The sequence below is a fragment of the Mauremys reevesii genome, linkage group 13 (assembly GCF_016161935.1).
Source record: "Mauremys reevesii isolate NIE-2019 linkage group 13, ASM1616193v1, whole genome shotgun sequence".
In the NCBI taxonomy this organism is placed as follows: Eukaryota; Metazoa; Chordata; order Testudines; family Geoemydidae; genus Mauremys; species Mauremys reevesii.
Genome location: NC_052635.1, coordinates 49,320,860 through 49,335,882, shown reverse-complemented (window position 1 = coordinate 49,335,882; position 15,023 = coordinate 49,320,860). Strand labels below are relative to the sequence as shown.

The following is a 15,023-nucleotide window of genomic DNA, read 5'->3' as shown; positions in this document are numbered from 1 at the left end:
AATCAAGGATGGGTCCCTGGCCCATATCAGAGGCCATTCTGAACTCCATGGGGTGTCCCTCCTCCTGTTAGGAACTCCCTGTAACCAACCATCCCTTTGCTTGTCACTGAAACTACTCTGGGAGCATCAGCCCCACAAGCATAGTTCTCCAGTACCCAATACGAAGGTCGGTACTGAACAGACAGAAGTCACTTGGTGGCTTCCCCACTACAAGTCATGGAGCAGTCATCACCTCAGAATACTGTAGTGTCCTCTTCCTCATCACCAGGTGAGGCGTTTGAGGTGGCAAGTGATTCACCACTGCCAGGGGCCCACAAAGCTCATGAGAATCTATTGAGATGGTGACCTCTCTTCTTAATATTCAGGCAAAGGAGGGGCGTGTAAGTTCTCACCATTGATGGATGTTTTGATATTGGCAGCCCATGCTAGAGTGGCTCCGCTGAGTAACAAAGCCATTATGGAGCCAGTTAAGGCACTGTGGCAGACACCATACTCCTTACCCCTCCACCCATCCATCAAAGCCAGCTGAAAGGAGCTATTACATCCCCTCTAAGGGATACAAGCATTTGTACTCTCACTCTCCCCTGGTTCCTTGGTGGTGGCAGCTGCTAACAAACAGAAGAGACAAGGACACCAAGCATCAGTGTCAAAAAGTAAAGATTTGAAGAGGCTGGACTTGTTTAGTACTCTATAGGGAGTCTACAACTCAGGACTGCAAACTAGCAGTGTGACAAAGTGGGAATGTTCTGGCTGTGTTCTGTGAATGCTGAGTGGGGAGTATTGACCTGGGAAGGTGGCATGCGAGTTGTGCTGGGACGGCCTGCCTTGGGGAAGGGAGGAGACCTGAGCATGTAACCTGAGAACCCAGGAGGGGGGTTGGAGACCAGGTAACACCTGTGCCCGGGAAACTGGACAAAGGCTGGGGGAGGAGCCGGGAGGAGGCTGAGTGAGAGCCTGGAGGGTTTTTCAGTTTTGGAGCTGGCTGGGAAATGGAGAGGGGGTGCCCCGACAGGGCGTAGGCTCCCCGACGGGGCTGTGGCCTCCCTGGGGCCTCCAGATGGACCTAACTAAAGGGGGTCCTGTTGTCTGTGCTGGCAAGACCTGTCTTGGACTGTGTTCCTGTCTTCTAAATAAACCACCTGTTTTACTGGCTGGCTAAGAGTCACGTCTGACTGCGAAGTGGGGGTGCAGGATCCTCTGGCTTCCCCAGGACCCCGCCTGGGCGGACTCGCCGTGGGAAGCGCATGGGGGGGCATATGCTAAATGCTCCAAGGTCAGACCCAGGAGGTGAAGCTGTGTGAGCTTGCCCTGAAGACAGGGAGGGAGCTTGCAATCCGAGGGAGAGGAGGCTCCCCAAAGTCCTGCCTGGCTTTGTGGGGAGCAGTTCCAGAGCATCGTCCAGGGACTCTGTGACAAGCAGGCACTCCTGAGCCACTATGACTTCACCTCTGGGAGAACATTATAAAATTTAAAAACAAATTAGCAGAGGACTATACACAGGAATTTGCAGTAATGGTGGATGAAGGTAAGCTAATTGCCAGAACTGCTCTCCAGGACAGTTTATATCAGAGGTGGGCAAACTACAGCCAGCGGGACTAGGGGGACCAGACAGCAAATGTGAAAAATCAGGGTGGGGGTGGAGGGTAATAGGAGCCTATATAAGAAAAAGACCCCAAAATCAGGACTGTCCCTATAAAATCGGGACCTCTGGTCACACTATGCGGGACCTTCCTGCCTGGCCCCTGAGCTCCTGCCCCGGGAGGCTAGCCCATGGCCCCTCCCCTGCGGTTCTCCCTCCCCCTACAGCCTCAGCTTGCGGGCGGCGGGGCTGGGAGCTCCTGGGGCAGCACAGCTGCAGATCCCGGCCTGACCCGGTGCTCTGTGCTGCACAGTGGCGTGGCTGGCTCCAGCTGGGCGGTGTGACTGCCTGTCCTGGCACTCTGGGTGGCGCGGCTGTAGTGCCACCAGCGCTCTAGGCAGAGAGCAGAGGGGATTGGATAGAGGGCAGAGGAGTTCGGGGTGGTGGTAAGGGGGCAGAGATGTGGATAGGGGTTGGGGCGGTCAGAGGGTGGGGAACGGGGGGGTTGAATGGGGACAGGGGTCCTGGTGGGGCAGTCAGGAATGAGAGGAAGGGTTGGATAGGGTGGCGGGGGGGCAGTCAGGGGCAGGGAGTTCGGGAGCAGTCAGGGGACTGGGAGTAGAGGGGGGTGGATGGGGCAGGAGTCCCGGGGGGGGGCATCAGGGTGTGAGAAGCAGGAGGGGTCAGATGGGGGCAGGGCTGGGCCACGCCTGGCTGTTTGGGGGAGCACAGCCTCCACTAACCGGCCCTCCATACAATTTTGGAAACCTGATGCGGCCCTCAGGCCAAAAAGTTTTCCCGCCTCTGGTTTAGATGGTGCAGATGTGGGCAGCTCAAACCACACCATCAGCCATTTCTGTGAGAAGGTGTTCATGGTAACAATCATGTGGGCCCCCACAGAAGTCCAGCAGATAATTCCCATCCTTCCTTTTGAAGGTCCTTCTTTGTTTTCCGCTAAGATGGACAATAGACTTTATAGCCTAAAAGATTCCAAGGCAACATTAAAATCTCTTAGAATCTTATACTCCAGCAACAAAGAAGAAACAGTTCAGTCCTCAACTACTATACAGACAGCAGGGTTTTTCTCCGCAGTCTCAAGATCAGTTAAGGAGAAAGGGCAGGGGTTATAGGAGACTACATCACCACCCGCCTCATCAGCATGAGTGAGCTCATCCTGTCCAGCCACCTTGTCCAATCAGACTTTTTGATGTATTGGTAGACATTGTACCAGTTACTGTAGTTCCATTTGTTTCCCACCTTTTGTTTACAAATTGCTTATCCCACTTCCTAAGTGCTTGGGCCCAAGTAACATCAGATCAGTGAGTCTTAAGCATGGTGTAGCTGAGATATGCCCTTCAGTTTATTTTTACCCTTCCTTCCCCCCTCCCCTTCCCTCTTCAGGGACCATGCTCACAAGATCATTGTTGAGCAGGAGGTCTAATCGCTATTTCAGGCAGTGGCCACAGAGGAAGTCCCATTGGGCCTCAGGGGAAAGGTTTCTATTCTTCTACTTCGTTATCCCCAAAGCAAAAGGGGGTCTCAGGCTTATTTTAGATTTGAGACAGTTGAACAAATACCTGAAGAAAGTAAAATTCCACATGGTTATTCTCGTTTCGATTAGTTTTCGTTTGTGCATTCTGCACTTGGTGTCTGTGCACCTAGCACATTACCATCAAACTTTTTCCCTCAGTGGTACCCGTTGAGTAGCTTGAGTTCCCCCTGCTGCTGTGCACCACTACATGCAGGTATAAAGGGCAGAGCAGCCCCTAGTCGGAGACGCTCAGCCCACCGCCGAAACCCCAGAGCTGGGTGGGCTGGCCCGCCACCGCTCTGGGGTTCCAGCTGCTGGTCCCTTGCCAGCCGGGGTCACACTCACCTTGCTTCCGGTTGGAGTTCCAGCGCAGGCCCCCTGCCAGACAGGGTCCAGGCCTCCGGCCTTGCTCAGCCCTACCAGCCGCCAGCTCCACTCACCTCAGCTGCCAATCTGGTGTTCCAGCCGGTTAACAACTGATCACTCAGAAGCCTGTATGCAGCTTAAAGTATCCAAATACGTGCCACCAGACATTGGAAAATGCAGCAAGGAAAAGCAAAGGCAAGGATCACACTAAACTAATAAGATCTGCATTTTAATTTAATTTTAAATAAAGCTTCTGAAACATTTGGAAAACCTTGTTTACATATAACAGTAGTTTGGTTATATGTTATAGACTTGTAGAGAGACCTTCTAAAACACATTAAAATGTATTACCAGCATGCGAAGCCTTACATTAGAGTGTATACATGAAGACTCGGCACACCACTGCTGAAAGGTTGCCGACCCTTGATCTAGTCCAACCTCCTGCTCAAAGCACTGATTAACTCACTGGCCAGCCTGAAATAGGGTTTACATATGGTGGGAATCCTTTGTTTCCCAGTTTGATCCCCACCCCCCATTAGTGGAAAAATACCAACGGTCCAAGATGGAGTCCAGGACTAGGTGACATGATCACATGACCCTGCAGTGTCAAAGCTGCCATGAGTGAAAGGCCATTTGAAGCATCCCAAGAAGCTGCCCAGGAAGATGGGAGATGAGCATCTTCAAAGTCCTATTGTTCTCCCTAATGACCAATCCAGATTGATTGCATTCTGTCTCATGAGCAGTCCAACCCAGTCTGGACCCAGCAATGAACACATTGCCCATTGTGTCTGGTGCAAACACTTTTGTAATTGTTACATACTCAATATTCCTAACTTCAGATACAGAAATGATACATACATACAAATGAGATAATCATATTCAGTAAATCATAACCTTTTTAATACTTAAGACCACCCATCTGGCATAAAACATCTTAGTTATGCCATATTCATATTACAATATTTTTAAGACGAATATGGGGCATAGTGTCACAGGGGGGCTATGTGGAACCGCCCGAGTGGGAGGCAGGCTATAGGGTACCGCTCACTGAGGGAAAAGGGGAGGGGGATAGTACAGTACTGCTTGCTGAGGAGAAATGGGAGGAGGGGTATATAGTACTGCTTGCTAAGGGTAGAGGGGTGGTATGGTATTGCCCGCTGAGAGGGAAGGGGGGCAGGGGTGTACAGTAGAGCTTGCTGAGGAGAAATGGGAGGGGGACTGTACAGTACCACCTACTAAGGGGAAGGAAGGAGCTGTACCTACTGCTTGCTGGGGAGAGGGAAGCAGGGCCACTGGGGGGGGGGGGGGCAAGTGGGGCAATTTGCCCCGGGCCCCCACCAGCCACTCCGGATTTTCAGCAGCGGGCCCTTCACTCCCTCCGGTCTTCAGCAGCGGGTCCTTCAGTGCAGCGGAAGACTCAGAGCGAGTGAAGGACCCGTCGCTGAAGTGCTGCCGAAGCCTTGGAGCGCTGCCCGGTGAGTACAAGCACCGCAGGCGGCAGGGGGGGGGGAAAAGAGGTGATTGGCGGCACTTAGGCTGCTCTACCACCGCTGCTTCATTCTTCGGCTGCATTCGGTGGCGTGTCCTTCCCTCCGAGAGGGATCCGGCACTGAATTGCCGCCGAAGACCCGGCCCTGCCCCAGGCCCCCCGAATCCTCTGGGCCGCCCTGGAGGGAAGGGGTGGTAGGCTGTACGGTACTGCCCGATGAGGGGGAGGGTTATATTGTACCATCTGCTGAGCAGAAAAGCGGGCTTTACGGTACCACTCGCAGAGTGGCAAGGAGAGGGGAGCTGTACGGTAATGCCTGCTAAGGGGAACGGGGAGGGGGCCTGTACAGTACGGCTGGCCGAGAGGGAGGCCTGTATGCTGCCCCCCAGTGACGGAAGGGGGCGGGGGCTGTACAGTAGCACCTGCTATGGGGAAAGTGGGAGGCTGGACAGGGAGAAAGGAAGGCGAGCTGTAGGGTGCTGCCCACTGGGGAGGGGGACGGAAACGTGGGCTATACTGTACCGCCCGATGGGGGGGAAGGTTATCCTGTACTGCCTGCTGAGCGGACAAGCAGGGCTGTACGGTACCGCCTGCAGCGGGGAAAGGGAAGGAAAGGGGGACTGTGTGGTCCCACCCGCTGGGGAGGGGGACGGTGAGAGGGGCTGCACGGTACCACCCGTGAAAGGAAACGCGAGGGGGACTGAATGGTACCACACGCTAAGGGGGAAGGGGGGAGTTGTACCCACTGCCCGCTGGGGCGGTGGGTTGTACCCCGGTGCTGCTGGGTGAGGGGAGAGGGGGCTGTATGGTCCCGATCGCTGAGGGGAAAGCGGGGTGTACGGTGCTGCTCACGGACTGAGAGGGGAAAGGAGGCTGGTCCCACCCGCTGAGGGAGGCTGGACCGTACTGCCTGCAGGGGGTGTGCGGTGCCGCCTGCCGAGGGGAGCGGGCTGCACGGTACCGCCCTCTGAGAGGGGTGGGGGGCGGGCAGGGGGCTGTACGGTACCGCGGGGAGGGGGTGCGCATCGTACCGCCCGCGGAGGGGGAGGGGCCGGGGTCTGTATGGTACCGCCCCTGAGGGACAGGAGAAGGGAGCGGCCGGGGGGTGCGCGTTGTACCGCCCCCGGAGCGGGAGGGGCCGGGGTCTCCCCCCCGCCATGGCCCTGCGGACGCCGAGGCTGGTTCCGTGATGCTCCGCGCGGGACACGTCAGGAGGAGGAAGGGGAAGGGGCTGAGCGGCGGCGGCTCCGTTCCCCCCGCCGAGCTGGGCTGGGCCGCGCCGTGCGAGTGAAGGGGCGGGCCGTGGGGGCGGGGATGGAGTCGCAGCTGCCCGCGCTGACTGGCCTTTGCTTCCCAGCATGAGGCCTGGGCGCCCCGTCTGGTCTGTCCCGGGTGCGCTGGGCCACGGGGCTAACCTCGTCCCGCTCGGGCCGCGGCAGCCCCGAGAGGCCTGTGCCTGAGCCCCGAGCTGTGCCATGGGCAGGCGGCCACCAGGCCTGGCCTTGCTGGGGAAGGCAGCGCTGACGCTGGGGCTGGTGCTGCTCTATTACTGCTTCTCCATCGGCATCACCTTCTACAACAAGTGGCTGATGAAGGTAACTCGGGGCTGGGCAGCGCCCGCCCCTCACCCCGCCGCGCCGTCCAGGGAGCTGGGAAGGGTGCCCAGCCGCCAAGGTGGGGCGCTGCTGGGGCACAGGTGATCAGGGTGGGAGCACTAGAAGCTTGCTGGTGATAGGTGTATGAGGAGCAGGGGATGGCATGTGAGGGGAAATGCAGGCTGGGTGGCAGCAGGTGCTGGGTGACTTGGGAGGTGACAGGGTAGCTAGTAGTGCCTTGTGTATCTTGTGACAGGATCTGTGTGTGTGTCTGGCTCCCTGCAGAGTTTCCATTTCCCTCTTTTCATGACCTTGCTGCACCTCCTGGTTATTTTCCTGCTCTCCGCTCTGACCAGGGCCCTGATGCATTGCTGCACCAAGAGGTCCCGTGTGGTGCTGACCTGGGCTGACTATCTCAGAAGGGTGGCTCCAACAGGTACGTACAGCCATGGACTGAAGGGCATTGCCCACAGATTAGGGAGAGAAGAGAGCCCTCTACTTTTCTTTCCAACACAAAAATAATTGTTAATTTACAGATAACCTTGGTGAAGTAACTAAAATAACAAATGGTATTTTACAAGTGAGCCTCAGCTTTTGGCATGGTACCTGGGTAGTGTGGCAGAAGAGTGTGGCTATCCATTCTGGAATGGCTTCATTTAAATTTTAAAATGTAGGTTTTTATGCTTTAACTATGTAGATGATGACTAGTACAAACCATATATATCCTTTATGTTCATCTTGATGATAGATATACTTTCGGTTTTTGATGTTACAGACTTTTGTATTGAAAAGCTGAGTCACAAAAACTGCCAGGGAATCCTGGTGGGCGTGGTAGGTTGGTAGGAGACATTTAGGGCTGTTGGCACCTGGTAAGATGTGAGAAACAGCTTGGGATATGGAATAAGCACCTTCACTGAATGGCTTCTGCTATAATGACCAGGAGTTAAATAGTTCATGCAGCTGATGTTTAATTTATCACATTTAGGTTTTGGAGATAATATCTGTTGTGATTAATGTGCCAGTTCACACCTATTAGAATAATTGTTTCTGGCTATCTGCAGTCAGTTTACAGTTAGGCCATGTTTTCAAGACTTTCCTTATAGCTGTGGGGGATGTATTGAATTATTTCATGAAAACTGAAATGCTGGAGCATGATTCAGTAGGAAGGAATAGATTTTGTGGCTGCAGAATGGACAGGACCCTGAATATATCCTTTAAATATGTATCTACAGCATTAACATTAAAAAGACTTGAAGTGACCTGTTAAGACAATTTACAGCAGTATTCTGCAATGCTGATAGTTTGTGTATTTCATTAACCATGATACAGAGATGTGGAAATTCATTTAATTAGCCTTATCTTTCATTTTAACTTCACTCTTGCCATCTGTAACAGACAATTAGTGTACATAGTCCAAGTTATACCTATGTTTGTACTGAAGGACTTGCATGTTAATATACAAACCCTAGAGTCATAAACTATTAGTGGAAATTGTTTTTCTTGGTCACTCCCAGTCCTTTAATTTGAGTGAAGTATTTACCTAGTTATTTCAACAAGTTTTAGTCAAGAGTTTTTTTTGAGTGGGATTTTTTTTATTATTATTATTTTTGGTGCCATCGAGATGAACAAATTCGTAATACTCAGGCTCAGCTGCTGCAATTTTCCATATACAGAAGTAAAGGTATATACCTTGATATATGTTCAGCTCGTTCAGAACACAGCACCTTTCCTACTCAGCTGCACAGGTTTTTGGCAACACAGCTTTGATCTTTTCTGCACTGGCTCTCCTCTGAACAGAGTCTGGTCCACAATCACTGCCGTGACTTACAGAACCCTGCAGGAAACCTGCCATGGTTGCTTGAGAGACCGTCTTCCCTCCTTATGTGACCACATCCTCCCTCTTTCCTGTGTTCCACAGAAGCAATACAACTGTTGGCCTCAGAGGGAGGTTCGTGGATGGGCACACAGGACCTTCACAGGAGTCATACCTAGATGAGAGACTATCCTGCCAAATGAAATCTGACTGAGCATTACGTTGGTGCATTCAGAGCTAAACGCAGAATCCTCTCTTCACTCCAGCTTCCATGTAGTAGTCCCTCACTCTCACCCTGCTAAATTCTGAAAAGGTTTAAAAAATTGCAGACCCTCAATGCTCCTAAACACAGGGAATGGAGAGATCATTGTTAGAACTCTTACTCTTGGGAAGCACTCAGATATTAAAGTGATGGGCACTAATCAAAGAATAGGCTTGAGAGAAAAATACAAGGACCCATGAATGTTTTCATCAGGTTGACCTAGGAGAGACTGTCCAGGCACACTGAGTTGTCTGGGGCAGCAGGGCATGCTTGGCAACACATTCTGATCTGGTGAAAGGACATTAATGCCGGGGGGTTCTTGTTTCTTTAGCATTGTCGACTGCCTTGGACATTGGGTTGAGCAATTGGAGCTTCCTGTACATCACAGTCTCCCTGTAAGTAGCATCCCCATATCCACCTTGGGAGACATGAGTAGTGGGTTTGGTGAGTGCTCTGGCAGAGCCAGGCAGCGGGTCCAGGCCTGAGCACCAGGCATTATAGGCGCGGTCTTCAGGTTCCAGACCTATGGAAATGGATATTGGTTTGGGGTGGGTGGTCTGGCTTCCCAAGGTGTTCTGTTGGTAAGTGCCACATGATGCTGGAGAATGATTGATTCTGTTTTGACCTTTACAGCTACACAATGACAAAATCCTCTGCTATTCTCTTCATCCTGCTCTTCTCCCTGATCTTCAAACTGGAGGAGCTGGTAAGGGCTCTAGTGTTGTGAGCCCCTTAGGGAGGCAGCTGGTCAGGGCCCAAGATGTGGGGCTGGGTGTAGGTGAGGGCCTGGATCCTGAGATGGGGGAGGGAAGAAGGGACCATGAGGGGAAGCAGCTGCCTGATTAATGGGTCTGGAAGAGAAGAGCAACTTGTCCTTATGCAGTCTTGGAAGCCGCCATGGTGATGCTGTGTTTGTTCTCGCCCAGAGGATGGCGCTGGTGCTGGTGGTTCTGCTCATTGCCGGGGGGCTCTTCATGTTCACGTTCGAGTCCACACAGTTCAACATGGAGGGGTTTGCGCTGGTGCTGGGTGCCTCCTTCCTTGGGGGCATTCGCTGGACTCTCACCCAGATGCTCATGCAGAAGGCCGAGCTGGGTACGTTGAGAGGCAGCGCGTGGAGGGGCAGTAGCATCCCTAGAGGGAATGGGAAGGTGGTGGCCCCTGAGGCCGGGGAGGAAATGGGGAGATGGGGCGGGAGGCAGAAGCTGTCATTGGGACATGGGATAGGGTGTTTGCCCTAGGAACAGAACTAGTAAAGTCTTCTTTATGGGCTGCCTCTTCACCCAAATTTTGCTGACAGGTCTGCCCCAACTCTCCTCCCACAGGGCTTCAGAATCCCATTGACACGATGTTCCACTTGCAGCCTCTTATGTTCCTGGGGCTCTTCCCTCTCTTTGCTGTGTTTGAGGGTGAGTTGGCTGGTGACAGGAGGGGCTCTTTTGGGTGGCTGCTGGGGGATCACTAGGCAGTTTGCTGCAATGGAGATGAACTGTATAGAAAAGGGAACAACTTCCTGAATTTGCAAAGTAAGTAGGTGTTACAGTTTCAGGTTCAGCCTCATTACTGATCCCCTTTCTGGCCTTCCTTGAGGGCACCCACTTTAGGTTTAGGGCTTCTCAGGTGGTGACCCATGCTGCTCTCCCAACAGATCGAGGGTTTGGGCTTGCAGTTCCTTTTAATCTCACTATGCCAGTTACCAGCCAGCCTTCACAAAACAAAATACATTTTATTCTTAGGGCAAAAGTATTACAGAAAAAACAAATAAACCTAACCTACATGCATTCTAAAAGTTTACCAGAGATCACCCCCCAGCTCCAGCATATGCCTGTCAAAAGTGTCAGTCTTTCACACCTCTCGGCTGGGTTTGCTTTCCTGGTTGCCAGTTCATGTCAGGTTTCATATCAAGAACCAGAACCTCCTAGGGACAGTTCAGCACTTTTTGTATGGTTTGGGCCTTCAATCTCTGGCCCCTTGTAACAAATCATCACAGCTCAATGGTACTTTCCTCAGGGGGAAGCTTCCAAACACTGGGGTTTTTGCATCACCACTGTTGGACAATTTGCATTAGTCACCCCTTAGTGGTTCCATCTTCTTCAGGAAACCCATCCACAGTAAGCCAGGAACACACAAATATAGATCACCGGGATTGATACAAAGAATTATGAATATTCTGCAGCTCATAGTGTCTGGCCCATCTCAATATAATGGCCTTTTGAGGTTTTCCTGTTGTAAGCATAATATACAAAAGGGTCCCCAAAGATGCTGCATGTGATTGCAATATGTGTCATGGTAGAGATCTGCGGGCCCAGGAACCCAGGGGCTAAGGCAACCCCTGTACTGGCGAAGTGTTGAGTATTGGGTCAGCACACCTCCTGGTGTGGGGGCTACAAGCGACAGCACCTTTCCTGGTATGGGGCAGAGAGATTCAGAGGATGGCATTCACTTCCCTACTGGTCAGTAGGGAAAGTGCTCCATTATTGTCTGTGTCAGTCTCTCCTTCCCTGCTCCCCTTCTCTTGATTTCAGGGTTGCCCTTATCTACGTCGGAGAAGTTGTTCCGTTTCCATGAGGCAGGGCTGTTGCTCAGTGTGGTGGGGAAGCTCTCCTTAGGGGGGTTTCTTGCTTTCGGCCTGGGCTTCTCCGAGTTCCTCTTGGTTTCCAGAACCTCCAGCCTCACTCTCTCCATTGCTGGCATTTTTAAGGTATGGAGCAATGATTCCTGTGGTAGTGCAGGTTTGCCCCAAGTGGACCAGCTCAGACAGCTCCAGAGCAGTGTAACCTGTTCCAAGGTCCTAGGAAACAGGTCTCTGACACCTCACCTGCACTGCGGCTGCCACCCCCTGCCTCCCTATGCCTGCAGTTCTAGCTGCTTCAGCTGAACTGGACTCCTGCAGTGCCCCCTGCCCATCCTCCATAGGGATCCTACAGCAACCTCCATCAGTGAAGGGCAGAGGCCAAAGACTTTCCTGACAGAAGGTATCAGTGAGGTCCAGAGCTTGGTGGGGTTCAGGATGTGTATGAAGAGCAAAAGACTCACAGTTACATTAGAGGGGATAAACTCTCCTGCTTTAGGGCATGGGGCTAGCCTTCATTAATGGGGTTTGGGTGACTCCCCTGGCAGAGGCAGTCCCAGGCTCCCTTCTGTACGGTTTCCTGCCCCTTTCTCCGAGAAAGCCAGTGGTGGTGACACTGCAGTTGGAGACTGGACACAAGGGCCCATGCTCTGATCTGGTAGTCACTGTATTCCTGTGTGTCCTGGCCTTGCTGGTGTCCTTTCTCACCTTTCTAGGATCTATTTTTTTAAAACCCTTCCACGTGGTCAGTGTTGGCATTCTGAGGAGGGAGCACAGGCAGGGTTGTTTGAGTGTGTCATGCACAGTTTAGCCGCCACTCCTCACTCCTTGGCTTCACCCATATCCTGCCCTGCCACCTGTTCTCTCTGTTTCAAGGAAATCTGCACCTTGCTGCTGGCCACTCACTTGCTGGGAGACCACCTGAACCTCCTGAACTGGGTGGGCTTTGCTGTCTGCCTATCGGGAATCTCCCTGCATGTCACTCTCAAAGCCTTCAATTCTAAAGGTAATGTTGGTGAAGCCCCTGGTCTTTGTAGGAGCCCTTTCCAGCCTACGGCATGCCCCTCCCTTCCTGCACTACCGCCTCCATGATGAGCCCAGGCTGGGCCTGAGGCCTCTGTAGAGAGGGGAGGGACTAAGGCCTCTGCTGTGTGCATTTCAGTGGGGAAACACCACTGGTTTAGTCACTAAACAGGCTGTCTGTGTCTAGGTGAAAAGGAGTCAAAGCTACACAAAGGGACCAGCTCCAGCCCTGACCTGGAGCTGCTGCTGCGGCGCAGTGAGGCGGAGGAGGAGGAGGAAGAAGAAGTTGTAACCGAGCTACAGCACTAATTCGGCCCTGAGCACAATGCCCCTGCTGCATCTGATCATCAGACACAACTGAGCAGCAAACAGGTCCAATAATCTTGGGCTGCCAGCTCCTTGAGGTTGTCCGCACGAGAGGAAGTGGAGCTGGTGAGGGGCCTGCTGCTCAGCACCCACAGCCCAGATCCATGGAGCCTGTTTGGGTGAAACAGGCAGCACTACACACTTCCCCTTAAAAGGGATTGGAAGAGAAACCCAGCTGTAGTGTGGGGGATGGGGCAGGGAAACTAAGATGTAGAGCAAGGGGAGCCCATAGGCTGCAGGTCATGGAGATGAGGGTCAGGGCTCACTATGGACTCTTCCTCCAACTTGTTCTGTTGTTGGTTCCAACGAGAGAAGGCAGAAGAGCCCCTTTGGGGCTCTTTCCCCACAGCTTTGTCGCTCAGAGCCCTTACGTTCTCTGAAGTTGATGGTAATATATAAAATCTGGGACTTGCCCCCATGGGGCAGCCATTATACCCAGTAACCTGTTTAGTCCCAGCACACAATGTGAAGAGAGGATACTCCCTACTTGTTATTGGGGACCAATCCAGGCAGGATAATCAGGGAAAGATGTGCACTGCTGGCCCTGTGGGGGATTAAGTGCCAGGACGTCTAGGCAGCAAATTTCTTTATTGAAAAGAGTTCTGATTTTTCATGGAAATAAATGACTAGCCAGCTCCCGACTCTGCATGCAGCTGAATGTGTGTGCACCTGTTACAGAAAAGCAGAGGCAACTCTCCCTCCCTCCATCCAAGCCGTTACCTCTGTCCCGGCACCGTCCTGTGGGATGTTCATACTGCCACTTGCCCAGAGAGTCTCCCTGGCCTGGCACACAAGGTGCTTTTGGCTGCAGTAGGTAGGTGTCAGTGTAGAGTGCTGAATGGCACTGGTCTGCAGCCCCCTTGTTCTCTCCAGGAAATTATTATAAAGAGAACTGCAAAGTGTCTCACCTCTTGACTGCCTCCTGCCCAGCATGCCTGAAGAGCAAGTTGTGCTCTCTGCTCCCTGCTGACTTCCACCAGAAGGAGGTAGAAGAGGAGTGTCTCCTAGAAGCCCATGTACCAAGGAGGAGGCAAAGGTTTTAGTGTCATGGGTTCCTGCAGCAGCTTGCACACTGTAACTGCCCTTGATTTTAGGCAATAACTCCTGCTGCCAGGTTAAGGGCCCAGCTGCTCTTTCCTGGGAGCACAGGTTCGGTTATGAGTTTTGAGGATTAATGTAGTGTTCCCAGAAATGGACGGCAGGTGGCACTACGACCCCATATTCCAAAGCCACGTTGCCACCCAGGCAAGAGAAGGCGTGTGTGTGAGAGAGAGAAGTAGGGCCCTACCAAATTCATGTCCCTGAAGAACACATCACGGACCATGAAATCAGACCTCCCTATGAAATCTAGCTATTGGAGGGAGAGAGGGGCAGGGCTTGGGGCACCCTGGCTGGGAGCGCCTACCATTCACCAGGCTCCAGCTGCTAGTCTGCTGGGCTAGGGAGGGACAGGACTTCCTCTTCCCCTGCATGGCTGCTCTTGGGGGGTTGTGAGAGATCAGACCCATCCCTGGGTACCTCCCCTAGCTGCAGGAAGCGCTGTGGCTGCTGCCTTCAGAGCCCAGCTCTGAAAGCAACACAGAAGAGAGAATAGTAATCTTGCACCTCCCCTACAACAGCTTTGCAACCCCCGTGGCCCTCTTCAGGGTCTGGGAGTGGGGCTCTAATCTGAGCTGCTCGTACCCTGATTCTCAGATAGCTCTCACCTCAAAGCAATGTTCTGACACTGCCAGTGAGAGTCCGGCTACCTTGTCACTGAATTCACTTTCCTGATGGAAGTGCCAGAGCCATGAGTGAACTTTAGAGTAACTGACTTGCACCTCCCAGGGCCTGGCAGCTTTTCCATGAGACGGTGAAACTAAAATCTCCATATGTCTGCCCTGCCCTGCTGGAGGGAAGAGCTCAGAAATCTGCTTCTCCAAGATCTGGCAGCTGCTGCCAGGAGGGTTCAACACCATCTCATTTCAGGAGGGCAGAGAGGAAGCCTCAGCTCCGAGTGTCTGTGTTGTGGTTCCCTTGCCTGGGCAGGGTAGAGTGGTGATAGCTGTGGCTCTACCATCCATTCTCCAGCAGGCACTGTCTGACAGTCTCTTCCCAGATCCTATGTCTGGGAAGAGAAGCATGGAGACGCCTGTTGCTTCACTTTATCTGCCCCAATATCTGCTTTAGGAAGCCAGAGCCTGAGATGGGGAATTGTCATTACGGTGAAGCAGCCTTCACCTCTATATGTCCAGTGCAGCTTTGGGCCAGGCCAGGAAGGTCGGAGGCTATGGGAGGACACTCTGGTCCAGTTTTCTGTGAGGCTTGCCAGTTAGGAGTGACAGTGGAACTGTGTCCTTTCCTTTCCTGCCCCATGAATTAGACATGCCCCTGTGGGAAGCTCAGTAATGCTATTAATAGTTAATTACTCCCTGTTCCTCAGCAGGG

General features: G+C 52.8%; 1 protein-coding gene across 3 annotated transcripts; it reads left to right on the top strand.

Annotated features, from left to right (window-relative positions):
- The first annotated feature begins 6,140 nt into the window (after positions 1–6,140).
- SLC35C2 (solute carrier family 35 member C2) lies at positions 6,141–14,506 on the top strand. Of its 3 annotated transcripts, none has more exons than XM_039499022.1 (9): positions 6,158–6,560; positions 6,846–6,996; positions 8,967–9,030; positions 9,269–9,341; positions 9,562–9,730; positions 9,961–10,044; positions 11,161–11,336; positions 12,084–12,213; positions 12,418–14,506. In XM_039499022.1, the coding sequence occupies exons 1-9, from the start codon at positions 6,441–6,443 to the stop codon at positions 12,537–12,539; spliced, it is 1,089 nt and encodes a 362-aa protein (XP_039354956.1). In that variant the 5' UTR covers positions 6,158–6,440; the 3' UTR covers positions 12,540–14,506. The 3 variants fall into 3 exon arrangements, with proteins under 3 accessions (XP_039354957.1, XP_039354956.1, XP_039354958.1); XM_039499024.1 differs by having other exon boundaries at positions 6,166–6,560; positions 6,917–6,996; XM_039499023.1 differs by lacking the exon at positions 12,084–12,213 and having other exon boundaries at positions 6,141–6,560.
- Positions 14,507–15,023: the final 517 nt, after the last annotated feature.